The sequence below is a fragment of the Elgaria multicarinata genome, chromosome 1, assembly GCF_023053635.1.
Source record: "Elgaria multicarinata webbii isolate HBS135686 ecotype San Diego chromosome 1, rElgMul1.1.pri, whole genome shotgun sequence".
Lineage (NCBI taxonomy): Eukaryota > Metazoa > Chordata > Lepidosauria > Squamata > Anguidae > Elgaria > Elgaria multicarinata.
Window position 1 is genome coordinate 41,887,036 of NC_086171.1, and position 27,841 is coordinate 41,914,876.

The 27,841-nt window shown below is 42.1% G+C and overlaps 1 protein-coding gene across 1 annotated transcript in view; it reads left to right on the forward strand.

Annotated features, from left to right (window-relative positions):
• TFPI2 (tissue factor pathway inhibitor 2) overlaps nucleotides 1–27,841 on the forward strand; it is a 126,010-nt gene that overhangs the window by 11,613 nt on the left and 86,556 nt on the right. The window contains exons 6-8 of the mRNA XM_063147613.1: nucleotides 84–263; nucleotides 1,025–1,204; nucleotides 3,382–3,552. Of these exons, the coding sequence (XP_063003683.1) occupies nucleotides 84–263; nucleotides 1,025–1,204; nucleotides 3,382–3,552 (531 nt within the window). The remainder of the gene's footprint in view (nucleotides 1–83; nucleotides 264–1,024; nucleotides 1,205–3,381; nucleotides 3,553–27,841) is intronic.

The window sequence follows — 27,841 nt, forward strand, 5'->3', positions numbered from 1 at the left end:
ATTTTACAGATTTCTTTCCCACATGCTGGGATTTATACCAAAAGCCCCTCTCTCATCTTCTGCCCTCTCCCGATTTCTTGTAGACCACAGAGACATTTGCCTGCAGCCACTCATTGAAGGAGATTGCGGAGACCATATTCCCCGGTGGCACTATAACAGAACGACCCAGACTTGCAAGGGGTTTATTTATCACGGCTGCAAGGAGAATGACAACAACTTCTTAAGTTATAGAGCTTGCAACAATATGTGCAGCAAGATCAAGCGTAAGTAATTGTTATAAGGAAATATTCTGATCCTCAAACCAAATTGTGGAATCAAGTAGATTCTTGTCCTGATAAGCTTTTACTGTTGAAACAAACTGCCCTGTTTTCATCACGCAAATCAATATTACTGCTTGTTTGGGTAGATGTTTCATAAATGTAGGAATAAGTTTAGGCTGTAATATTGTACATACGTATCTGGGGTCGGACTCACTTCCAAGCTGACACATATAGGATTGTGCTATTTGAAACTTACTTCATTGCATTTATAAAGTTTATGTGCAACATTGGCTCCAGGTTTTGTTGGGGGTGGGAGCTTTTTGGGGATGTTGTCCCCTCTGTTTTTGCCCTCACCCTCTGGACTCAGTTTGTACAACTGAAGAAAGCTGCTCTTACTTTCTTCTTTGGGTCCCTGCTTGCATGCATATAGAAATTAAATGAACACATAGTTAGTGACAGCAGTGGAAACTAGTCGCTCCATCATCAGTGAGGCAGGGAATCCACTCCAGGTTTTTCAGAACTCTAATGGTGCCATCCAAGGCACCAATTCAAACTGGTTCTGACTGAAACTCGAAGTGGACTCACTTCCCCACTGACATCGGAGCCACCAGCTGCCACTGGACTTGTGATTAATTGCCCATGGATACCAAATACGTCCCATCAATGACCAGGGAAGATCACTATGGATGACAGTTCAAAAGGATGGGTAGCAATGATTTAATTTAGATGGTGGTTTTGACTGCTGTTCTTCTTCTTCCCTTTAGAAGTACCTTTAGCATGCAGATTGGAACCTGACAAAGGGCCGTGTAGAGCTCTAGTAAAAAGGTATTTCTTCAACATGACGGAAATGAGATGCCAGGAATTTGTCTACGGGGGATGTTTGGGAAACAATAACCGGTTTCTTGAAAGAAAATCCTGCACGAAAACCTGCCTGTTCACTGGAAGTAATTATGGTTTTAGTACTACGCAAAGGGCTGTTGAGTTTGAGAGGAGACTACATGTAGCACCTGGTGCAATTCCCTCTTCCTCAGAACAGTTAAAGCTACAGGAGCTATACTCGAGTGAGCAGATACGAAAGAGGGCATGGATCCTGCAGCTTTAATGTTGTGATGAAGAGGGAATTTCACCAGGTGCTGCATGCATACAAATGACACCTGCTGAAATTCCCTTTTCTATACAACCGTCACTCTAGACCAGTGGTTCCCAAACTTTTTCAGGTCACCACCCCCTTGGTTCCACAAACTCATGCCCAGCGCCCCCCTACCCTACACTATAAAAATCATTATTCAGAATAGTGGTTTTCAATGACCCACCAAGGAAAATAATAACAATAAAATTCAAAACAGTAACAATTAATTGAATACTTTATTCAAAATCCAATTGGTGTGCCCTGCCATACTGGCTGCAAACAGAGCCATTCGCTCTTGTTTCCCTCCCTCCCTCGGCAAGCCTGGGGTGGGTGCTTCCCATTTAGAGGGGATTCTAGGAGTTGAAGGACTTTTTTCTGTCAAAACATGCGTAACATTGTGCCTTTAACTTATCATGTCACACTAGCATGAATACAGGAATCAAATAGGATTTCCTTCTTCAGTGGAACACACTTACTTAGAAGTAAGCACCATTTTGTTATAGGAAAGGATAATGTATTTTAATTAAAATTTTAAAATAACTATCTGCCACCTGATACAGTGTTTTCCTATGGAAAATCTGGCTGGGACTGAAGTAGAGGGGCAGTAATTTTACTGTACTTATTGCCTTTAAATATGGTTAAATATCCCACAGTTACCTTGCTATTCTATTTCTACAATTCATTTTCTCCTGTTTTTCTTCACCCTCTTTTCGTTTTCAGGCTGAATCCTATGCACATTTACCTCAGAGTAAGTTCTATTGATCTCAGTGGGGCTTACTTCTGAGTAGACATACTTAGGATTGTGTTGCAGCTCTATTTTTATGGTGACACAAGATACACACATACCATGTTTACCAAAAAAACGCTTGAAAAAAGGGGGGTTGGACACCCTGAAATAAGCAAGGGCAGATAGGAATTGTTTCAGCAAGCATTCTGGAAAAAGGTGCTGTTGAATCTTCTTTAGCCAGGAAGGACCTGGGGAATTGCAATTCTCTCTCCCTCCCCCCTTTTTTTCTCTCCCAATCCTGTTGTAGTCCAGATTTTTTGAGGGGTGGGAGCACACACACAGACACACAGCATCTCTCTCTCTCTCTCTCTCTCTCTCTCTCTCTCTCTCTCCAACCCCGCTCCCTCCAAGCCCCCCCCTCTCTCTCCAACCCCCCTCCCCTCAAGCCTCACAATAGCTACCGGGCTGATTACGACAGGAGGGCAGCAGCTCAGAGGGGAGATGGCCCCAGTCTGCAACTTCTGACCGGGGAAGGAAGCCTGGTAGTACCTTGCAGCAGCACAAGCAGTCCTGCTCCCTACCCAGCCTGCTGGCTGACTGCTGTTCTTGGCAGCTGCTCTGCCACCCACCATCCTCCACATGCTCCTTCCTCTCCACCACATGGCTGCTGCTCCCGCCTTGTGCAGCAACTATCGTGAGAGGTCTGCCGGGGCAGCTTGTAGGAGGGAGCAGCTCTGACCGCGAGCGAGCGAGCGAGCAGGTGGCAGTGGCTCCAGCAGGAAAGAAGCCCTGGGCCCTCCTAGGCAGGAGAAGAGTGGGCAGAGCAGCTGAATTCGCTGCTGTTTCTTGCTCTGCTGCCTCCTGTGGGCACTTCCCCCACCCCCTACTTTTGGTGGGGCTGCTGTGGGCTTGAGATAGGAGGAGAGAGCGGCTGCGTGAGTGAGAAAGGCCTTCCTGAGCAGGAGCGGTGTGGGGAGAGCAGCTGAATTTGCCACTCTTTCCTGCTCGGTCCCTGGGTTTTAGGCCCTTCTGGAGAGACCACCTTGAGCGCCCCCCTGCCGCCCCTTTGCCTGTTAGCGCCCCCTGCCAGCACCCCCCTGCCGTCCCTTTGCCTCTTAACGCCCCCCTATGCAATCCCACCGCCCCCAAGGGGGCAATACCGCCCACTTTGGGAACCACTGCTCTAGACAATGTTGCTATGTTACACACTTTAACAGCTGGTGAATGGTAATAGTGTAAATTCACTCCTTTTTTTCTTTTTCAAGCACGCCCCACATTTTGCTATAGCCCCAAAGATGAAGGAGTCTGTTCTGTTTCAGTCACTCGCTTTTACTACAATGCAGACACAGGAAAATGTGAGAAATTCAACTATACATCATGTGGTGGAAACAGCAACAACTTTCTTGATGAGAAATACTGCAGGAAGGCCTGCAAAGGTGATCTTCTTTCTACTTGTTTGAGTGCTAGTTAAGTTACCAGCATATGTGTAGCATGTTAGCTCATTCATGGAGGTTCATAAATAAGGTCCATACAAGTAAGTAAGTTTGTAAGACACACAGAGAGAGAGAGAGTTCCTATATTGGAGCTTGTTCAGGGGAATCACGGAGAAAGGAGAAACGTAACAAACAGGCCGGCTATGCCCCAATGGTTAGATTAGTTACTGCTGGGTGGTTAAACTGCACATCCCGCCATCCTCTGCGCTCTGAACAGGTGGCCAGCAGCTGCTCTGTTTGGGAAATGGAACAAGAAATGGCCGCTGATCATAAAGATGGTCCATGGTGGCAAAAGCATTGCTGGAAGTGGTGGTCGCTCTTGCCAGTAGACTCTGTGGTTGACGCCACTTTTTTACACATCACAGGAACTACCGTGGAAGCCTCATAACCATTTTGCAGGAGATCATAGAAACATAGAATAGTAGAGTTGGAAGGGGCGTATAAGGCCATCGAGTCCAACCCCCTGCTCAATGCAGGAATCCCCACCCTAAAGCATACCTGACAGATGGTTGTCCAGATGGGTGTACTCTGCCCACTGTGTGGAGGGAATGCTCCTACTGTTGGGTTATTGTGCCAGAACTTTTCTCTCTCTGGAACTCTGTTTGTGCTCAGAAACAAACACACATCACGCAGGTCTTACACAGCAGAGCTGGTTTATTTCCTTCAGGCTTCTGTGCAGTTCAATTCAGATCAGTTCAGATCAGCACACTAAGGCATACACAGAGAGCAGTGATCAGAGAGCAGTGATCTGTTCCATTTTACACAAGTGAGAAACTATATACAGATCTACACAATTCTTATCTACATTACATACAGCTGTGATGAGGCTAACTTAGAATCTTGGCAAGGTTCCCAGAACAGCCTCTATCTCAAGGTAATTGCCCACAGATAGACTTTCTCTGTTTAACCCTGAGATAGCCATACACACACAATTTTAATGACTAAGCAAGTATTTCTTTTCATATACTTAACAGTCCTCCTCTTGCGCATGTTGTTTAAATTGTGTTACAATCTGAGACCCAGCTTTAAAAGCATCTCTTTGTGTTTTACCATTGATACTGGTTTTGTGAATAAATCAGCCAACATCATTTCAGATGGACAATATTCAAGCTTAATCCAGCCCTTCTAAATTATATCTTTCACATGAGAATAACGAACATCTACATGTTTAGTTCTTGGTTTACACTTTTCAGATGTAGCCATACTAATACATGCCTGATTATCCTCAAATATGGTTACTGGTGTCTCAATTTCCAACCTTAGATCAGCAAATAATTGTTTATACCACTCAATCTCATTACAAGCCAGAGATAAGCTGATATATTCTGCTTCTGCACTAGAGGTTGCTACACAATTTTGTTTTCTTGTATACCAATCAATCAAAGATTGATTGTAAAAGAATGCTGCTCCACTGGTAGACTTTCTATCAATTGTGTTAGCCCAGTCAGCATCTGCATAAACACAGAAATTTCCATCTTTGTGTGTAGATATTTCCAATTTGTGATTGATTGTACCTTTTAGATATCTCAATACACGTTTTACAGCTGTCCAATCAGTTACAGAAGGTTTTGTCATTTTTCTGCTTAAAAGATTTACAGCAAATGTAATATCTGGTCTACTTAGGTTTGCTAGATAAAGTAAACTTCCAATCACACTCTGATATTTCTGTATGTCTTCCATTTCAGTACTGTCTGTCTGATTTTGAAAATCAGTGTCCATAGGAGTGGCAACAATTTTACAATTCTCCATGCTGTGTTCTTCCAGCAATTTTTTAATTTTGCCACTTTGTTCAATCAGAAATGACCCTGTGTTAGAATCTTTTGAAATTTGCATTCCCAAATAACTTTTCACTGAACCAAGGTCTTTTAACTCAAAATGTCTTTGCAGCTGGTTTACAAATGTGTTTTTCTGTTCTTCTTCATTAAAAACCAGTAACAAATCATCTACATAAATCAGCAAATACACTACATTTGAACCATCCTGTTTTGTGTACAAACAATGATCAGCTTTGCTTTGTTTAAAACCCATTTTGATCAATACATTCAACACCTTGCTGCTTGCCTCAAACCATATATGGATTTTTTCAATTTACAAACTAACCTTGGATTTTTAACAAAACCTTTTGGTTGAGTCATGTAAATTTCCTCAGTTAAATCTCCATATAAGAAAGCTGTTTTGATGTCAAAATGAAATACATTCAATTGTTTTTCTGCTGCAATTTTTAACAAAAGTTTTACACTTGAGTATTTTGTTGTAGGTGCATAAACTTCTTCAAAATCTATTAGATATTTTTGAGCAAATCCTCTTGCTACCAATCTTGCTCTGTAACGTTCCACCTGTCCTTTCTCATTTTGTTTTACTTTGAATACCCATTTACAGGTAATGGCTTTACGACCTTCAGGTAAAGGTACTAGCTCCCACGTTTCATTTTTTTCCATTGCTCTGATTTCCTCTGACATTGCTTCATGCCAGCCCTGAGCTTCTGTAGGTTCCATTTCCTGAATTTCCTCAAATGAAGTAGGTTCATAGGCTACTAGTAAAGCTCTATGAGAAACCTGTTTGCTTTGGTATTCATCTGAGTAACGAATTGGAGCTTTGCGTTCCCTTTCTGATCGTCTTGGCATAGTTACAGGCATAGTTTCCTCCTCTACAGTTTCTTCCCCCTCTCTCTCTTGCTGAGATTGTTCAGGAATTTCTTCTGTTTCTACAGCTTTCTGTTCTACAGGCAAACTTACATACTGTTTTGTTTCCTGCATTTGTTCATGAAAAACTACATCTCTGCTCACAATTACACTTTTGTGATATGGAGACCACAAACGATAGCCTTTTGTTTGTGTATCATATCCCAACAGTTTACATTCCAAACCTCTTTGAGCTAGTTTTCCTGGTCTGTTTTCTTTCTGAATATGAACAAAACATTTACTTCCAAAAACCCTTATATGTGACACTCTAGGTTTTCTTTTGTAAAACATTTCATATGGAGTTTTTTCATGTACAGAGTGGTAAAGCCTGTTTAACAAATAATTTGAGGTGGACAAAGCTTCTGCCCAGAACAGATTAGACAATCCTGACTCTTTCAATAGAGCTCTTAACATGTTCTGCAAGGTTCTGTTTTTCCTTTCTGCAACTCCATTTTGAAATGGTGAATATGGAGCAGTAAGGTCATGTTGTATACCCTCATCACTGAGGAATTTTTTAAATTGGTTGCTAAGAAATTCACCTCCCCGGTCCGTTCTTAGATTAGCTATAGGTTCTTTAAATCTATTTTTACTCCACTTAACAAAGGCTTTAAACTTTCCAAAAGTTTCACTCTTCTGTTTTAACACATACACAAATCCAAATCTACTGTAATCATCAACAATAGACAAGAAAAATCTGTTTCCTCCTTGACTTGTCTCAAAAGGACCTGCAAGATCTGCATGAATTAATTCAAAAATTCTTTTTGTTGTTCTCTCACTATGTTTTGGAATGTTTGACTTATGACACTTGGTTTCACTGCATACATTACATTCTACATAGTTAGAACATGGTTTGATTTTCACCCCTTCACACAATTCTGGAATCTTAGAAATTGTTTTATAGTTAGCGTGACCAAACCTTTTATGAGTTAAATGGATACACTCTTGGTGTGGTTTGCAATTGGCTATTGTTTTTGTTGTGACTTTGCTGGCTACAACTTCATTTTCTGTACAAGTATTAATCACATACAAAGATTCTTTCATTATTCCCTGCACACACACCTTGTTTCCCTGTTTTATAGTACAATTTTCTTCAGTAAAACAAACCTCATACCCCATTTCTGTTAACTGAAACACACTTAGAAGGTTTGTTTCTAATTCTGGTACATATAAAACACTTTGTAGTTCAACTCCCAGACAATCAAAATATACATTACCCACACCACAAATCTGGATTTTTGTTCCATTTGCAAGGGTAACACACTTTTGCTCTGAAGTAGAAGTTTCCAAGGTTACAAATGAAAGTTTGTCTTTTGCCATACCTATTGAAGCCCCAGAGTCCAAAAACCAAGGATTCATTGTCTCTTTGACTCTTGCTAGAAGACACTTTTTTGTTGATTCAGCTTCATTCATGTTGTTTTCTTCTCTCCACTTTGCTGTCGACTGCTTTTTCTTCTTGTTGTTGTTGCAATCCCGCCGTAAATGTTCTGTGGAACCACAATTAAAGCATTTCCTTGCCTTTAATGCAGCCACCACATCAGAAGATTTATGGCTTTGTTGAAATTCAGCCACAGGATGTTTAAGGCTCTGTTGTTTTGAAGCTTGTCTTCTTTCATAGGTTTCCAGTAGTTTTCCAGCTACATACTCAAGGGTTAAATTTTTCTCCTCTTGACTTTCCATCATGGTGACAACCGCGTCGTACGATGAATCAAGACTTGACAAAATCACATAGACTTGGTGTATAGTTGTAAACTCCATCCCTCGTGCCCTGAGTTGATTGAAGATTTCTCTCATGCTTTTCAAATGGTTTGACATAGACTCCCCTGGTTTCAGCTTCATTCCATACAGCTTCCGGGTTAGAATTATTTTACTGCCCGCTGTTTCTCTTTGATATACAGCTTGTAGCGCATTCCAGCACTCTTTTGATGTATTCAAAAACTGAATGAAGGAAATTTGAGAGTCTTCCACAGCTAATGCAATAACTGCCATTGCTTTTGCATCGTCCTTAAACCATTTAGCATTCTGTGGATCTGCTCTATCTGGTGGATCCTCTGTGACTACATACCACAGTTCAGCCTGAATCAGATACATTTGCATTTTGTAAGACCATAATGCATAGTTAGAGTCATTCAGCTTTTCCAACAATTGATGCAAACCAGACATATTAGCTCCTGCCATTTCCTCTGCTTTAAGAATTGGTATCTCACCGTCCTCCTGCTCAGAGTCCTCCTCAGAGTCAGCTGACTGAGATTTTTCCTCACTTTGCAGCACTGGCTTTAGCTTGATGTCTTCCTCCATCAACAGTTTTCTGTTTTAGCAGACTCCTGGTTCTGATACTGCACCGTTCCCACCAAGTTCTGGTTCTTCTGCCTGGATTAGGCTGGCGTAGGCTGGTCTAGGCTAGACTGGGCCCATAACCTTTGTTGGGTTATTGTGCCAGAACTTTTCTCTCTCTGGAACTCTGTTTGTGCTCAGAAACAAACACACATCACGCAGGTCTTACACAGCAGAGCTGGTTTATTTCCTTCAGGCTTCTGTGCAGTTCAATTCAGATCAGTTCAGATCAGCACACTAAGGCATACACAGAGAGCAGTGATCAGAGAGCAGTGATCTGTTCCATTTTACACAAGTGAGAAACTATATACAGATCTACACAATTCTTATCTACATTACATACAGCTGTGATGAGGCTAACTTAGAATCTTGGCAAGGTTCCCAGAACAGCCTCTATCTCAAGGTAATTGCCCACAGATAGACTTTCTCTGTTTAACCCTGAGATAGCCATACACACACAATTTTAATGACTAAGCAAGTATTTCTTTTCATATACTTAACACCTACCACATGACACGTTAACCCATTGTGTATTTGAGCGATCCGTGGTGGGTTAGCATATCATCTGAACAGGACAACATGGGATTCACTGTGGAAACCTGCTACCCAACTTGCAGAAGATGGCAGTGGGTGCGGGTACTCTGCCCACTGCGTGGAGGAAATTCTACCACCACGTGACATGCTACCCCACCATGGATTGCATATTTGGTTAGCGTGTCATCTGTACAAGCCCTTGGTCTCACAGAATATGTAAAGATAGTTTTCATTCAGTGCCGGCCCTCACATTAGGCAGTGTCATGGAAAGGCATCCAATTGATATCATGTATTTATTATAATTGGGTTGGATCCATTCCTAACTTAGTAGGCTATGCAAAATTTGACATTTTAGATTTTATTTCCTTACAACATACTCTTATTATAAAGATCTTGGAGTAGGCTATTTGTTTGGGACCGGGGAAGTGATTTATGAAAAAGAGCAGAGTGTGAAGCATAGAGGCTCACATTGGAAGGAAACATGTATGATAGGTAAAATCAGGAAGATTCTAGGACAGTGTTGAAGTTACATATTCAAGAAAAACATTGGTCTCCATCTTGCTGTACATGGTGTGAATGTGAGGTACCAAGTTTAAATTCCTGCTGAGCTTAACCAATCATACAAGATTATTGGGAGATTAAAGTGCCAATTTAAGGTATTTTTGGATGCAAAACTTTTTTTAAAAATTGATCAAATGACAAACTGATCCAGATTCTCTGGATCAATAATCCAGATCTAAACTAGATTATTAGATCAAGGATCTGCCATCTATGCACAACATAGAAGGTGCCTCTACTCACAGCTCACTTGAGTCAGCAGGAACCTCAAAGCTCCTGTGTAGCACTTGCAATGGGTTGGAGGGGCTGCCACAGAAAGGAGGGGTCATGGAAGTCCACTTCCACCAGTCCAGTTGCACACAGGGAGGGGTTGGGTGGGATTTCATAGGCTGGGGCTTTGCATTCTTTGTACAGCTGGTCTTGCTGCCACCATAATTGTATGAAGTGAACAAGTTATTCCTGATTGTGATTCAATTTCTATTCTTTTCTTTACAGGGAAACCGTCCGGTATTTTAAAACCAAAAAAAACCCAAAACGCATGAGATACACAATTTTAAGTAACTGGAATCTTTAGGGTGCAAACCTTTGCATGGTTAGAAAAAAAGTTGTACAATTCCCAGCATGCCCCAGCCAGCATGACTGGGAGTTTTAGGACTGCGTAGGATCGCTCTCTTAAATTGTTTTGTTGTTGTTTCTGCTGCTTCTATCGTTAAAAAATACCTACAATAATTTTTGTATATGATCAGACTTTTTTAAAAAATGTAGAAATCACAATTACCATGACCTAGCAAGAGCAGTCTGTATATAGCTCACCCTTGTGGATTGGGTGCCATGCTTATAATAGGCTGTTCTGCTGGGAAAGGTAAGCCCATGAGCCAAACCTGGGCTGTTGGCTCTCATTGACACTGTTCGGATGATACACTAAGCCATAGTGGTTAAGCATTTTGAGCTAAACATTATGCCTTAGTGACTTGTGTTAACCATTCTTCACCACAATTTAAACACACTTACTAAGCATTTGCTGCAAAATGCCAAACTATGGCTTAGTGTGTTGTATGAAGAGGCCCATTAAGAGATCTTGAAGCACAACACTGGGTTCAACACACACAGCTATACAGGCACATCTTTCTCTACCACTTGAATATTATTGGCATTCCTGGGGCACTAAATCTGTCCTGCCTCTTTCTCACATTTTTAGAGCAGGACTGTACCACGTAGTGCACATGCTGTGAAGACTTGGGCCCAAGTTCAATTTCCGATGGACTTTGTTCTGCTGTTGTGGGACAAGGCCTTAACTGTTATGAATACGAGGCAGGAAATTTGGTGCTTGGTGATTTTTTTTTCTTTGATACATCGTGTTTGATTAATTTGAAGTTAGAGAAATAATTCCAAACTTGTTTTCCCCAAGAACATATAAAAATAGCATTGTAGCTATCAATACTTTTTGCTGTGAAGATCTTAAGAAGTTATTTTAATTCATTTTTATTGTCTAATTTCAACCCAAAAAAAATATAAGAAAGAAGAGAAAAAAGAGAGGAGAAAATGTATTTATATATAGATCTGTATTTATTTATAATTGAAACATATACAATGCATATAAACCCAACTTTCTAGTAACTACACATAGACTTCTAAAGCAGACCAGGTATCCCAGTCAGTATCCATTTAATAGTGGCGTCTACACACCACCTCTCCAAATATGGAAAGCATTGTAAGGTCGTCAATCCATTGCAACGTAGAAGATGAAGAAGTTCTTAAGGCAGCCTTCCCCAACCTGGTGTCCTCCAGTTGTGTTGAAATACAACTCTTATCACACACAACCCTGCCATGGCTGAGGATGATGGGGGTTGTAGTCCAACACTTCAAGTGGGTTCCAAGTTGGGGAAGGCAGTCTTAAAGCACATAGAATACTTCCTAAGTGAATTGGGAGTAAATGTAAAGAATGAAACTAAACAGGACAAAACTTGGTTTGTCATGCTCAGACTTTATAAGGGTGTGTGTGCAAACCCTTATTGGAGCTTAAAGAATATCAATTGGTCATGATTTTTATTGTTGGTAATGGAGATAACTGGAATGTTTGTTCAATAAAAAGGTGACAATGGAAAGAGACTAAGGATGTGCATGACAATGACATTCTTTAAAGGCAATTGATAAGCTGCTGAAGGTTTGGTTTTGTTTTAAACTGATGGCTGTATTTTTCAGTGTCCCTTTGCAAACTGTGAAGCTTCAGAGTTGATCTTCATCATGCATGCATTCCTATTAGACAGAAAAAATCTATTTAAAAACTGCAATCTCAGGGAAGATTGAAAATTGGGGTTTCTTTCCTCTACTTTCTTTGAAGTCACCACCCATAATCTCGTATTGAAGGCATTTGTACGGGCTTTTACAAAATCCTTTGCATTTGCCTTTTTTGGGTTGTTGTTCTTAAGTAGGGAACAGTTCCTTACTTTCACACTCTGCTGTGCCTTTCCCCCCGAAATCCATGTGCTAATTATCCCTGCAACTGTGCCAGCTATTATTTTACCCATGTAGGAGTTTGTGAAATTGCATCCTATCTCAGTACGTGTAAGTGATTTTCACTGTAAATTTGCAACAGCTATTAATAAAATAAATCATTTCTGAAAAGGAAATTGTTTGATTCCCCCACCCCAAACGTTACATATTAGAAGATTTTATAGGTATAGGTGCTGTTACTTTTAGTTCTCCCCTTGATTAACTTGTTTTTGCAGTCCATTTTGTGACACATGCCACCTTTTAACTCCACATTATCTATCTGACTAAGGCTGCAATCATATACCCAGTATGTCCACTGAAGTCAATAGGATTTATTTCTGAGTAGGCTTGTATAGGATTGCTCTAAGTAGGCAGTTTGCCCAAAAGCATGTGTTGTACTAAATTGGCCCCAGATTTAGATTCTGCATATTCTCCTGTAGATAAATGGATGCATCCCATTCATTGCAAGGAAGAGGTCAGATCTGCACATGCAGAGCAGTGTGGTGCTGTGATCATATTGCAGCACAAGGAGTGGTGAGAGCCAGGTTCAATTTCCCACGTGGCCATAAAGATCAGTGGATAATCTTACTTATTTATTTATTACATTTATATACCACCCCATAGCTGAAGCTGTCTGGGCGGTTTACAAATATTAAAACAGTGAACATTAAAAACAAATATACAAAATTTAAAAGCATAAATACAGGCAATATCCACATTGAGGAGGGTCAGACTAGATGATCCTTGTGGTCCTCTCCAACCCCACAATTCTATGATTTCTGAGGAAGGGATATCAAAAGTCCAGGATTAACGATGGAGCCATGTATTGGGGAGAAGAACACAAGGGTCAAAGGAATAGGAAAGACAGTTGGATGTAGAGCCCAGTAAGTGATCTTAGCCACTCTCTTAGCCTAACCTTCCTCACAGGCTTGTTATAAATATGAAATTTTGTCCCACAGCTCTTAAGGGTATAGACATTGACCTGAGCTTCTTGGACAGCAAAAGATTTTCCTCAGACCTTCTATCAGAGATCCCCACCCCCAGAACAATACTGACATTGAACTTAGGTACTACTGAACTAAGAAGACCCCTTGCTGCAGTCTACACTGCCTATGTTGCCCTTGGTACCAGTTCCACATAAGAACTTGTTTGCCTTTGGGAGACTATTCCCCCTCCAACACCGTTTAAGCTACAAGGAAAGCACGATCCTATAAAGGTGTTTCTGTCCCTTTCTGCACATAAATCTTGTTTCCTTTTGGCAGACCATTGTCCCAAATGACTAAAGAAGTCACGGGGTACCTGCCAGCCCCCCATTGGGGGAGGGGGGAGGGGAGAGAAACACAATTTCCCCTCACTGCGTTAATGGCAGCCACAGCAGAGGAAAACAACAGAGGGTGTGTACAGGTCAGGGTGGAAGTGAGTTCCTCCCAGACCTGTGCCTCCTTTGTCCTGCAAAAAATCCTTCTGTCAGGGCCTGGGAGGGCCGAATGTGGGGGCGTCTGCTCAGGCAGATTTTTGCTCCATCACTAATTGCCCTCTTGACGCCTGCCAGGATTCAGATTTTTATTTTAGCGATGGGGAGAAAAATTCAGCTAGGAGGCTGCAAAGTGAGGTGCCATCTTTATTTCCCAGAATGCTTCCAGGCCCGATGCAGCGTTCTTGGCCATGTAATTTTTCTCTGAGCTTCATCAGTTTGTATAGGAAACTCTGGATTCAAAAGAGAGGTGTTAGGGTTCAACCCCCACCTCTGCCTTGTATTTGCTCTTGAATAAGTTACTTTTCTTTTAGATTCACCAGTTTGCCTTATAGGAAATGAGTATTTTGTGATTGGCCATGCCAACCATGGCAACCATTTTATGAATGTTCAGGCCCCTCCCAATGTAGCCATTTTGTGAGAGTGCCCATAAGAGCCTCTTAAAATTCCATATGTTCTCATTCTCCCAAAAAGGTTGGGGATCCCTCTTCTAGCACTGCCTTAGCCACAAGGAAAGTGCAGTTCTATATATTCAGTACTGTCCCTTCTGCAAGAATTCAACTCTTGTCACTCCTATGCAGAATAAATGCTTACGACCCTACAGACTGTCAGTTATCCAGGCTTCAAGCTACAGAAATAAACTGAATGCCGCACCACCAACTGGAGAACTGAGGTTTTACTGTACAAAGTTGTGTGCAAATTATGCTGTAATAGACAGGCCTATTGCTATCAATTGGACTATGGCCAGCTACCCAACCCACAGTGTGAATATTGCATTGAACTGAATTCAAATACTCAAATAATTTACCTTGCCCCCTGAGGATTGAGTGCATAATAATCATCCTCCAAAATGTCTAACTATAACCAGCAGTAGGCTAATGGACAATTTATTTTTGTCAAACATCTAGAAAAGTAGAGTAATGGTCATTTTGTATTCAAGACAAAGCAATAAATCCCAACAGCATTAGTGCTGTTGCCGCATTATGCACACTGAGGGTGATTTAAAGGTTCAGCGACTGCTGAACGATTTTAGCAGTTCTTCCTTTCTCTTCTCTCCCCTCCCATCCTTTTTAACTGAAATGCAGCAAACCCAGAAATAAAATTATACGTATGGCTAATTACATAATTAAGGCTATACAAAATAAAAGCCGTGCATTATTAATAGACTGCATTATCAGTAGCCCTTCTTAACAAGAATCTGGTCTCATGGATTTATAGTTATTAGAAAAATAAATGCCCTCTAAAGTTAATACATTCCATTCTTTATCCCTTGGAAATTTCCATCTCAAATCAGCTTAGCTTACAATCAACAGAGGGTGCATGTGTGTGTTTTTGTTAGCTGCACGGACTCAGCATGAGGTACTAATGGACAGATCCATCAGTTTGCTTCTTCTTGCATCCCTACCCTGTGCCTGTTTGCCTTCTCTTCCCCTCCTTATTGTTTTACTATGATTTTATTAGATTGTAAGCCTATGCGGCAGAGTCTTGCTATTTAGTGTTTTACTCTGTACAGCACCATGTACATTGATGGTGCTATATAAATAAATAATAATAATAATAATAATAATAATAATGTTGAAATCTCAAATTCTTTTCAACCTGAATATGAAGGAATGTGCAAATCCTAATTCTGATAAAAAACAACAACGAACTGAAACAGAATTCTCGCACATCCCTAGCATGGGTGCCTGGAGAAATATGTACCTCTCCCTTTACCAATAACGTGTTTTGCAGTAAGGCATGTTGGTAGAGGGGAGCTTAACTCTCAGGCTGCAATCCTATATCTACTAACTCAACAGGATTCATTTTTGAGTAGATGCATATAGGATTCTGCTGGGAGTTGCAGCAGGACTTAATACAGGGATGCTTGTGGGATATGTAAGTATATATAAAAATCAATAGACTTGCAGAATCCAGGTTCCCCATAACTGTAAGTTCCTGAGGGTAGACAGCTGAAGGTTTTGCATAAAGGCCAATGACCCTGGTTTGGATCCAGCTTGGTTAGACGTACTGCACTTGTGGAAGTGTAGTTCTCTGCTCACTCCTTCCGATAGCAGCCCCTCCAGTCCCCTGAAAAGGTTACATGGAGAACCAAGAAACTTTCTGAATAGGGTGAGCTGAGGTGTATATGGTTGTGGGGGGGGGATTCCCAAAAATCAGGCAGGGGGCCCTTTCATAAGCTGAGCTGTTCCTCTCACAGGAGAAGAATCCAACCCCTTATAATTATTAATATTACTATTACTGCTGCTATTATATTAACAACAACAACAACATGAGGAGGAGGAGGAGGAGGATGGATAAACCCTTCTGGTCCCAATGTTTTCAAATCAGAGACTTTATTCTCTACAGTATGATTAAGCCAGTGTACAGAATTTGAGGAAATTATCATGAAAAGTGATAAACACATTGATTCCAGCATATCTGATTGATCATTGAAATAGTAGTGCAGAATAGAACAAGTAAAGGAGTTTAGGATAAAAGGGGGTCAAGACACAGGGAATAATATACACATGCAAACTTGGGACTATATTTAGGAGGATGGAAACTTTTTTTCTTTCAGTATGAACATCACAGAAAAATTGTTATATAATAATGACCACGGCATGTTACTCCACTGATGATACACAAAATAAATAAGCAATACAATCTAAATTGATGGAAATGTCAGAAGACTTGTGACTTTTACCATGTGCGGTTAATCTACCAACCTTGTCAAAACAAAACAAGACAAAAAAAAGAAAAAGAAAAAAGGAACAAAATAAGGATACCTATGAAAAGAATCCCAGGATATGCTACAAGCTTAGACTCATTTTTATGGTTATTATGGTAACAATGCAATAAAATGCAAATATGCAGAACTGGCAAGCTATATGGTAACAGCTGCGCAGCTGTTATATGAGAAATATTACAAACAGCCCCAAACTGTTAAAATGTGGGACTATGAGGTTATAGCAACACCGACAACTTATGTAAGAACACAGAAATGTCACAAAGTAGATTTGTGTACAAACAATTGGGAAACATAATTTTGAACTCAGAATTCTCTGTTTCCAGGTACACAACACCGTTTTAAATTTATATAAGGCAATTAATTTGTGGATAATAAAATCTTGAAGAAAATAATAATAATAATAATAATAATAATAATAATAATAATAATAATAATATCTGGACCTACAAAAATACATCCACACCAACATCCAGAAAGCAGCCATACTTAAAACATGTTCAATAGTCAAGAAATTCCTGAATCAGCAAAAGACAGCATGACTTCGTAAAGCCTTTCATGTCTGTCTAGAAAAACCACCATGAGTGAGAAAAGAGTAACAACAACAACAACAACAACAACAACAACAACCATAATAACTGCAAATGTATCCTGCTATGACAAAAGTTCAGTGCGCATATCTGACAGTTAGTGTAGGCAATAAAAAGATAAGTTTGGTGCGCCTGAAACAGCAGCTCCAGGTTCCCCACTCAGCCATGGAAGCTCACTGGGTGAGTTTGGGCCAGTCACAGACTGTCAGCCCAACCTACCTCACGGGGTTGTTGTGAAAATAAAATGGAGAGGAGAAGGATTATGTACACCACCATGGAGGAAAAAAGATGGTATATAAAGGTAATAATAAATAAATAAGTGCTGATAAGGAATAAAAAAAGTAAATCGTTTTATCCGACAGGCTTCCAGAACAGCCAGTCTGACACTCTGTGCAGCAGCTCTTGTGCACAGGAATGCATTTCGCCGTTCTCTACTGTAAGCAGGCAGATGCTAGATAAGCACATCGGAGAAAACCCCATGCAAAACTTCACAGCGGCACCGCCTCTGCATGCTCTCTCTATCCAGCTGACTGTCTTCCACAGGGCCAAGGTTCCATCTCGTGCAGAAGGTCTCTAAGGGCCTATGCCGGTATATCTGCAAAGGCCCTTCTCATATGAAGAGCAAGTCCAAATGGTGCATTGGTAGCAGCATAGGTGTGGCTCCCATGCAGTCCCATGGCAGAAGGGTGCTATTGTACTTAGGTCCTCCTTATGCGCTTCCCACAGGCATCATGAGTGAGCCCTCTTTGCAGTGGCCCCCAAATTGTGGGAGGCCCCTTCTAGAGAGGTCTGTGCATAGACCTTTTTTAAAAAAAATCCTCCCAGGCCTTTTAAACTGCAGCTTGCTCTATTTTTAAAATGTGTACTGCTGCTTTTTAAAACAATCTTCTCTGTTTTTAGCTGTTCAGTTAGTTATATCTTTTGAATACTGATTGTTTGTTGCTGCTTTTAAAGTAATCCCTTTTTAATGAATTTTATTATTGTTGCATAGGTTCTGCTTTTATTTTCCACATTGGCGTGGGGACAACAGGTTCAAAGGGTTCAGTTGAACACCCTAATCTGCCGCCGCCACCATGTTGCAGTAGCAGGGCTGGTGCTAGCTGTAGGAAAGAGCGACAAATTCAGCTGCTCCCCACCCCGCTCCTCCTCCGGAAGGCCTTTTTCACCGGTGCAGCCGCTGCCCCCCCCCCAGCTCCCTCACTCTTTCACTCACTCACTCACTCACTCAGCCGCTCCCTGCTCCCAGCTGCTCTGCCTGACCTCTCGCAACAGTTGAACAAGGTGGGAGCAGCAGCCACGCTGGGGCCAGGAATCAGCACGTGGTGGAGCCCAGGAGGGGACTGTTTCTGTAATTTGTAAGATTGCCCTCCCCTCTTCGGAGCTCCTGCCCTCCTCTCATCATCAGCCCTGCAGGTACTGTAATGTTTGGGAGAAAGAGAGAGAGAGAGGGAAGCTGTATGTTTATGTGCATTCTCTCCTCATCGCTGCCCCACTGCCCACCCCAGTCTGGACTCCAGCAAGAGAAAAGAAAGGGGGAAGGGGGGAGAACTGCAATGCCCCCCAGGACCTCATGGCTAAGGAGGGTTCATTCAGCAGCACCTTTTTCAGAATGCTTGCTAAAACAATTCCTATCTGCCCTTGCTTATTTTAGGGTGTCCAACCCCCTTTTTTCAAGCCATTCTTTTGTTAAACATGGTATGTGTGTATCTTGTGTCACTTTAAAACAGAGCTGCAGCACAATCCTTCGCATCAGAAGTAAGCCCCACTGAGATCAATCAAACTTACTCTGAGGTAAATGTGCATAGGATGCAGCCTGAAAACGAGAGGATGAAAAAAAAAAAAGACAGGAGAAAAAGAATTGTAGAAATAGAATAGCAAGGTAACTATGGGATATTTAACCATATTTAAAGACAATAAGTACAGTAAAATTAGTGCTCCTCTACTTCAGTCCTAATCAAATAATTACAACAGTGCAATAAAGATTATTTGTTAATTAAAAAAATACAGTTTATTTCAGTTTTCGTTTATTTCGTTTGTTTGATGAATGAAAAAAAAGTCCTTTATTACTGTATATTCAATCAATGTTTACCTTAAAAAAAATAATCCCTGGCCGAACCACCTATGTGCTGCGCACACCTATGATTTTCCATATTGTCCTAAAAGCTTCAGCTATAGGGCGACTCCTAAACTGAATAAGTAAGTCATTGTCGTTATCTAGGTGAATCCACTCCAGTTTCCAGTCAGAGCTAGTTAGAGCTCTAAAGGCACTATTCAAGGTGCTTCGCAGTCAGAGCTCCTTTAGAGTTCTGACTGGAACCCGGAGCAGATCCACCGCCCCACTGACTTCAGAGCCACCAGCCTCCACTGGTTAAACAACCTCTCCTAGCACCTAGGGTGTCAGGCATTTTGATGCCACCGAGATCTCTCCAATTCGACTGCAAGTAGAGATTGCTTGGGTTGGACAGGGAAGCAATTTGTAGCAATGAAGATAACATGGCCTAACTTCTCTGTTTCGGATTAAAAGGATCAACACCTACAAATATGCAAAAGGTAGCAAAGACACAGAACGTGTTTTACTAAATTAACTGCTATTTTTGTTAGAAACAAACATACATTTTAATTGTATGTTTTAATTTTGTAAAGCCACCTTGAGGCCCAGGAAAAAGGTGGGATACAAAATAAATAAATAAATAAATAAATAAATAATTTAGGGAGACCTCCTTACCCCTATTCTAATATAGGTTGAGCACAGTGTAATTAGCATGTCAAGGAAGTCCACAATAACTTATTAACGGACGTCCTATCTGTACAACAGCAGTTCTTGTAGGTGCAGTGAGACATTTCAAAAAGACATGTTATAATTTCAGGAGATTGTCGGTGAAACCTGCAAATTTACTCTTTTTTTTTAAGGTTCCCAGATGAAATATAGCCCAGTTCCATGGAGATGGAAATTATTTTCATCTGAATGTAAAACAATCAGCTTTACAATGGTGCGCTCAACCTGATTAGACGTAAATACATTTTCCCATAGGGTGGAAAAATCAGTACATCTCTTTCCATCTGATCATTTCATAAGAGCAGCTGGAGGGGGTACGAAGAGGATGGACATGGGGTTATATCTCCTTATCGACCATCAATTTGATTCTTTTGGAGATCATGGAAATACACTTAGGTCTTAGCTAGACCTACCTTTTGTTCTGGGACAGAGGAGGGGAGATCTCACGTTGGGATTAATGTGAGATCTCGCCCCTGTTTACATGTAAAGTGCGATGACCTCAGGAAGAGAGGCGTCATGCCCGCCATTTTTAATTTTTAAAGCGACGGCAGCGCACGAACGCTCGTGCGCTGAAGGATAGTGTTTTTAAAAATTTAATTTAGTTTCCCTGCTCCCCCCACCCTAACCCAAATGGGCGCAGTGCTCCTGAGGAGCGCTGCACCCCATGCGTGGCTCCCCATGAGTAATCGCACGGAATTGGGTCAAACTGCGGAAACAGGCCACACGTTCCACAGTCTCAGGCTCAGCCTGGGACCACGGAAAAGCTGGGCCCAAAGGAGAGGGCTCTATCCCAGGGCAAGGAAGGAATAATCTCTCCCTGATCCCCTGTGCATCATATGGATGCACAGGGACGATCCTGGTTCACCCCGGGATATAGCCTGGTCTAGCTAAGGCCTTAAGGATACTGCAATGTGTGGAAATGAATTGGATGTGTCTGGAACAAAAGATGTCAACTGAAAAAGATAGACAATAGCAAAGTCATTTTTAGGAACTTGTATAATGGTAAAATTATTATTATTATTATTATTATTATTATTATTATTATTAATAATAATAATAATAATCTTGAAACAATGGCATTGAATCTTAGTGGTACTTGGTCTACAATTTCAAATACCTCTGCCATGTGGATGAAAGGAGAACTTGAAAGACAAATTGCCATTTTTACTTGCAACAATACCCTTAATTTTAGATGCTGTGAAAAGACGAAACAGGATGGAAGGGTTATTTAATTTTTTGTGCCTTTATTTTTCTTCTCCTCCCTGATTTAAAGCCTTTTCCCTCCTTCACAACAAAACCATGCTGTCATTTTTGTGCATTTCAACTTAGATGCAATCGATGAGTCTGTGGTGCCTTTGACAGTATGTCCATGCTGTGAATTTTTTGTTAATGGAAATAGGGCGGGCATGAATATTAATCCTCATGTCAGGGAGAGAACAAAATGCTTTCTTGCGATGATAATATTTTCTGGATTTGGGCTGATTCTCTTTGGTACAAAATAGTTTTCTCACTGGGGATTGCTTCTCCGTGAGTTCTTTATTCTATTAAAATTCTTGATCCAAGAAGGGAATAGGTGTATAAATGGCTCTACATTTTCAAATAGGGTTATGAGATGTTCACTGGGAGATACTGCTTGTATTTTTATTGCTTCATAGGAAAGAAGCATAGGTAGAGGCCTTATATTTGACTATCTGTCTAACTTAGCCCAGTGTTCACTACTTCAACTGTCAACAGCTGAACCTAAGGCCTTCTGCATGCAACACATGTGCTCTAATACTGAGCAATATTCCTTCCCCACTCAGAGACCTGGTTCACACATAATGACAACCCAGAGTACTGGCTATTGGGTATGGGTTATTGTTGAATCATGGTTTGTTGTTGAATTGTGGGTTGTCATTACATAAAAACCCTGCACTATGGTATAACTATAGGTTGTTTACGACAGATAACCCAGGAAGAGAACCATAATAATAATAATGGACTCTGGGTTATTCATAGTTAATAACCCACAATTAAACCATAGTGCAGGATTTGTGCAGGATTATTAACTATTAATAACCCACAATTAAACCGTAGTGCAGGATTTGCACATAATGACAACCCATGATTCAACAACCAGCAATTCAGTGACAGTGACAACCAAACATAATTATTTCAGGAATCCTTCCTTGACTGACCAGATTTTTTAAAAATCAGTATTCCATTGTTGTTGTTTTAAAGAATAATTTTTAAAATGGAGTTTTATTCTTTTATCTGCTTACCTTTTATTGTTCACTACTCCAGAATCTGTCTAGATGTGGAGCAGTATTTGAAATTATGGAATTATCCCATCACTTCTTTCCTCCTGGCTGCTGTACCAAAGTGATCTGAGGCAGTAAATTGAGTGGGTATATGATTGAGCCAAGGGCCAGAGAGGAGTAGATCAACAGATATATGGATATCCTCAGTGGAAGTGGTTATGAGGAGCTATTTAGACTTAGGCCTTGGCTAGGCCGGTGTGAACCCTGGAATCGTCCCTGTGCGTCCACATTACGCACAGGGGATCCTGGGATCAGGAAGGGATCATCCCTCCCTTGCCCCGGGATACAACCCTCCCCTTTGGGCCTGCTTTTTCCATGGTCTCAGGCTGCGGAGACCACGGAGCGTGTGGCCCGTTTCCGCGGGTTTATCCGGCTCTGCACGATTAGTCACGCGGAGCTGGGAGCCGCACATGGGACACAGTGCTCCTCAGGAGCACTGCGCCCATCAGGGGTAGGGTGGGGGTGTTACGGAAAAACTGGAGCCCACACGGAGAAACCGGAGTCCACACCAAAGTTCTTGTCCAAACAGATAGCTTTATTCGCTAGCGAAACAGCAGCCCGGGATGAGTCCACGGGCAGCTGCCCTGGGGACTGGGAGGAGGGGCTTTTTATACACGCCCCTCATGCAGAGGAAACGCCCACACTTTTACACAAAGGAATTGCGTGCGCATCTTGGCAGCATAGCACAACCGGTTCAAACCTGTTCGGTAGGAATGTCTGCCTCGGACTTCAGGCATGCGCAAAGAACACGGCCTTCATTAAGGTCATAACCGGAAATGACAGCCAGTTCCCTCACATTCCCCCCTTTGATACACTCTTAGCGAAGGCACAGAGTGCTATCATTATCCTAGATTGTCATCATTGACAGGGACTGGCCTGTAATCCTGCAAGGCCATTAGATGCACTGCAGTACGTTTATCTGCAATTTGCTCTATCATGTCCTTCAAACTTTGTATAATCATTGGCATAAGACAGGGTAACAGCAAGCATAACATAATTCTTATAACAACAATACTGATCATCTCTTTTAGCCCACCAAACTAATTGAACCATGAGCCTAAGCCCTGGCCTGAAGTGAGCTTGGCCATGGGCGATTAGGAGGTATGACGGTTTGATTTGGTCAATAGGACAAGATAGTTTGGTTCAGCGTGGTAATGGTCTGACACGGGGTTTCTCCGATCTTGGGACCCCCGGAAGATATTCTTTGGATGCACCGCCTTCCAATTAGGGTGTTTGTCAGCATCCACTGACTATGGGGATTGGGGTCAGTGGTCTTATTATACGGCTGGCTGACATTGTATTCTTGGGCTTCCTAAGGCCATTGGTCTCCTAGGTTGGTTCCTCCACATACATAACAATTAGATACATTCAGAGTCGCAGCGACAGTTTCTGCAAAAGTGACAAAAAGGTTGCGCGCTATCTCTGGCACTTCAAAAGGCTGTTCGACTTCTTTCTAAAAGTCTTGGAAGAAGTGCTCTTGTATGGTGTGGCCTGTTTCTACAAACTGGGTGAGCTTCAGATAAATCCGCCCCAGGGGATCTGCTCCCCGTCCATGAATGCGGAGCCCGAATTGGTTCCCAAAAGTGGTCACGAACTGTTGTGGGTTAAAAACGGTAAAATTCACTAAGTTGCACTGTTGTGCTTTGCAGTTACTGAGGACTGGCACTTTGGTTAAAGAGGCGTGGATTTTACTAAAGGGGGGTGTTGTTGGATAAGTGGCCCACCATACACAGTTCTAATAAGGACAGCTGTTATCGCAATTGGCTTGTTTGGGGATGGTAGTCTGCATCGGGTCTGTGGAGGGGCATATATATTTGTCTTCGTGCATGTATGTTTTCTCCCAACTGAGATCCCCACACTGATCTGGCCAGTGGGAGATCTTACAAGGGTCTATGATCACAGAAGCTGGAGAATTTGGGGTTCTAAGGGGTATTTTCTGCAATAGTGTACCTTGCTGGTTAGCATCTCTGACCTCTAGGTGCCATTTAACAGGATTTTCTCTGGGATCAAAACATGTGACTTTGTCATTCAGAGAACATGCTGAGAAAGAAACATTACGGAAAGTGCAAGACGTTTTGGTCTCAGTACACTGCAATTTACTCTGATATATAATAGTCTGTTTGATTTGGTTATGCAGTTTCACTGTTTGTATACAAGAGGAGCAGAGATCAAGTTTTGACTTCTGGGATGATATGCTCAGGGTCAGCAGGAAGAGCAAAATAGGCAAAACGTGCTTCGGGCGGTGTCCACCTCTTCTTTCCAGGTTGAGAGGGGATGCAGCGCCCCCAGTTATTTCGCTCCCTCGGTTGCCGGTCCCGAGGAGTCTTCTCCCGTCGCGTCCAGCGGTGAGGGCTGTTTCCTCAGGGTGAGCTTTAGGCTCGCGGCTTTTGTGGCCTGCCATCTCTCGGGTGCGGCTAATTTTGCTCGGCTCCAATGAATCCAACTGGAATTCCCTTGGACCTTTAAAGCAGTAGGCGTAGTTGGTCATCCACTTTGGTCCGTGGGTTTCCAGCAGGGCTTTCATGGAGTGCGAGGCAGTGATTTCTATGTGCTGCCCATAGGTAAGTTTAATGGCTTCAGTTAAGGGTAGGCATGCGGCAGCGATACATCGGAGACATTCTGGCCAACCTCTGCTCACATGATCAGTATTCTTGCTTAGGTATGCTACAGGCCGATTCCACGAACCCACTCTCTGGGTCAGAACGCCCACGGCTGTGCCCTTCTTTTCGTCTACATAGAGGTGGAAGGGCTTGCTGATATCAGGTAGTCCTAGAGCGGGTGGACTGGTAAGGGCTGATTTAAGAGTCCGGAGGCTCTCTTTTGCTTTAGATGTCCAGTCTAGGGTCCCGGATTCAGGGACTTTCTGTTTCAAGAGTTCATAGAGGGACTGTGTCAGGGCGGCGTAGTTCAGGATCCAGATCTGGCAGTACCCTGCCATGCCCAGGAAAACTCATAATTCTTTTTGTTCCGGGGCTGGGGTATACAATTGATTGCCTGGGTCCTGCTGGCAGCTAAAAGTTGAGTGTTCTTCTTGATGATAAAGCCCAGATATGTCACTTCTTGTTTGCAGATTTGGGCTTTGGCTTGACTAGCACGGTAACCTGCAGTCTCCAGATGTCTGAGCAGGGCGATGGTGTTCTGGATTCTTAAAAAAAAAGATAACAAGTCCATGTCTGCAGGGGCTTTTCTTTTGATGCATTTACAAATGAAGCCAGTAAAAACAATTCACTGAGCATTTATATTCCTTGGCTGATCATGGTTCTCAAAAAAGTCTTTCAGTCATTGAAGAGTCTGATCAATGTCCATCTTGTGAGGTCTTTAAACACCTGGTCTTTAAACAGGGAGGTCATGATGATTCTTGGCACATCAGGGGTAACAAATCCCATCTTTCTGGGTTCTTGAAAACTTTGAGTTATTGTGCTAATTCCAAGTCTTCTTTTGCATAAGGTGGATTCAAATACTGAGAAATGGGCTAGCTCCAATTATGGCAGCTGTTTGTAGACAAATTAGCCAATTCTTTTGGCAACATCAGGGCTTCTAACAGATCAACTGTTAATTCTCCATGGGTCACTGCTCTATAGGCAGTCACAAATCTTCTTTCTTTCCAAATCTGTCCATGTGATATTTTGAATCAGTAAATATAGTCTTTTGCCTGAAACAAGCATCAGGGCTTCTGTGCATACTACGAGTTCAGCTGCTTGTTGTACAATTGTAGCTGGATCCATCAGTAAACAACTCGAGGTCATCGTATAGGTCTGGGCGAGGTTTGGTGCCAAGTTGCAAGACTTCAAGTCATGCTCTGGAACTTCTTCTTTGTAGTTCAGGTATCAACGTGGCAGGATTCAATGAGGCAAGCCTTGGGTCCACAAGGAGGTTGATCTCATATCTGGACTGGCAGGTGGGGTTCAGGTGTCAGCTTCTTCCACTGTACTCCACTGGTCTGTGCCACGTTTTTGGCACAGCACGCTTGAGGCTGGTATTGCAAACACAGTAATGCAAGCTGGAGTTTTTAATTGCTTTAATCATTTCACAAGTCCATTTTTAAAAAGCAATAGCTGTATTCTTCTTCTGGCTTCTAATTTCAAAGGATACTGATGCAAGAACACAGGGGTGCTTTTAGATTTCAATTGTAGTTGCATTTAGGGCTCAGGCTCAGGGCTCAAAGCATTTCAAAAGTTCTATTAGGCCAAAGTTAGAATATCTCTGCCCCCCCCCCCCAAAAAAAAAGAGCCACTGGGCAATTTTCAGAACACAACGTTCAAAACACACACAAAAATATAGCAATTCAGTATTTCCAATCTTCGTCAGCAGAGGACACAAGATTGTCCATTCACTAACTTTTTCAAGGCAGGGCTTCTTCACCCCCCTTTTCCTTCTGGTCAAAAACCATGCCACGTACACTAACCTTCAAACACTTTCCTTTTCTTTTTTTTTTTACGTTTCAACTTCTTATCTCCTATTCACTTTCAGCAACATACTTTTCTTTCTCCCTTCTTGGCAAACCGGTTGGCAAAACTATTTGTGCTTACAAGGTTAACTCAGGCAGTGAATCTTCAAAGCTATGGAAGACATCTTCCGTGAAAATGGGGTTCTACATTTTCTAATTATCTGAGGTTTGTGAAAGACAAAATACAGAAAGTCTTCAAAATCTTTGGACTACTTCTACTGAGAACAAAACTTTTACTGAAACAAAACTGCTTATCTCTAGCTGCTAAGCATAGGAGAAGCAAAAAAAAAAAAAAAAAACACTAGGGAGGAGGAGGCTGCAAGGGGGATCCGTAGGAGGGAAACAAAAAAACATTCTCTTTTCACTTGGGCCGGGTAGAAAACATAAACTGACAATTTTATTTTTTTTTCACTTTAACACAACACCAACTTTTCTGTAGTAGCGGAACTGAACAGTGGGCATTGTTGGTGGGGGCCTCATCTGGGGCACCGTAGGCGAAACATAAGGCGGCGGCAGTTCTTCCTGAGGACAAGGTATGATTGGTTTGTCCTTTGAAGCAGTGTAAGTGAGCTGCTTCAGGCGGTGGAGTTGGATTCTTTTATCTTTCTTCGCCTGGTTCATCATTATTAGGGCTGCCTTTTCAACCATCTTTTTCGCCCATGGTGGGGGGAGCTTAGCCACTTTCAGCCACCCTTCAATGTATGGGATATCTTCTGGAGTCAGAGGCCCCCCTTCTACTATAGCTAAATTATATATTCTGGTAATATAGGATTCAGAAAAGGTGCCTTGTGGCAGCCAGGCCACAAGGGGGCCTTGGCTCGGCCAAGTCCAATGGCACTTATAAGTCATGGTTTGAACATTACACTGCGAAGTATCAAAAACTTGTGCAAAATGCTCTACCATGAGATCTAATGGAGTGGAAGAACCTCCCCCCATCCTAACTTTCTAAATTCACCAGACAGACAGACAAATCAGGTGGGTAGACGGGGAACCAACTGGCTATCGGTAGTGGGGGAGTCAGTTGGTGAAACAATAGGTTCACAATCACACGCTGCCAGCCCACGTTGCCGGAATTTCCAGGCACCAAATGGCACCAGAGGACTGATGGATCCAACGGCCAACTATGGAAATCAGGCTGCCATTCACACACCAATTACACAGACAACACCCTCTTTCCCAAATCCAGCCCAGCAGAGAAACAGAAAACAGAGAAACCTTCCGGCTTCTGAGGGGTTGATCCAGCCCCTCCTTCAGCTCCTGGGAGCCGGCTGAACAGAACAGAAACAGATTACAGAGAGAAACATTCCGGCTTCTGAGGGG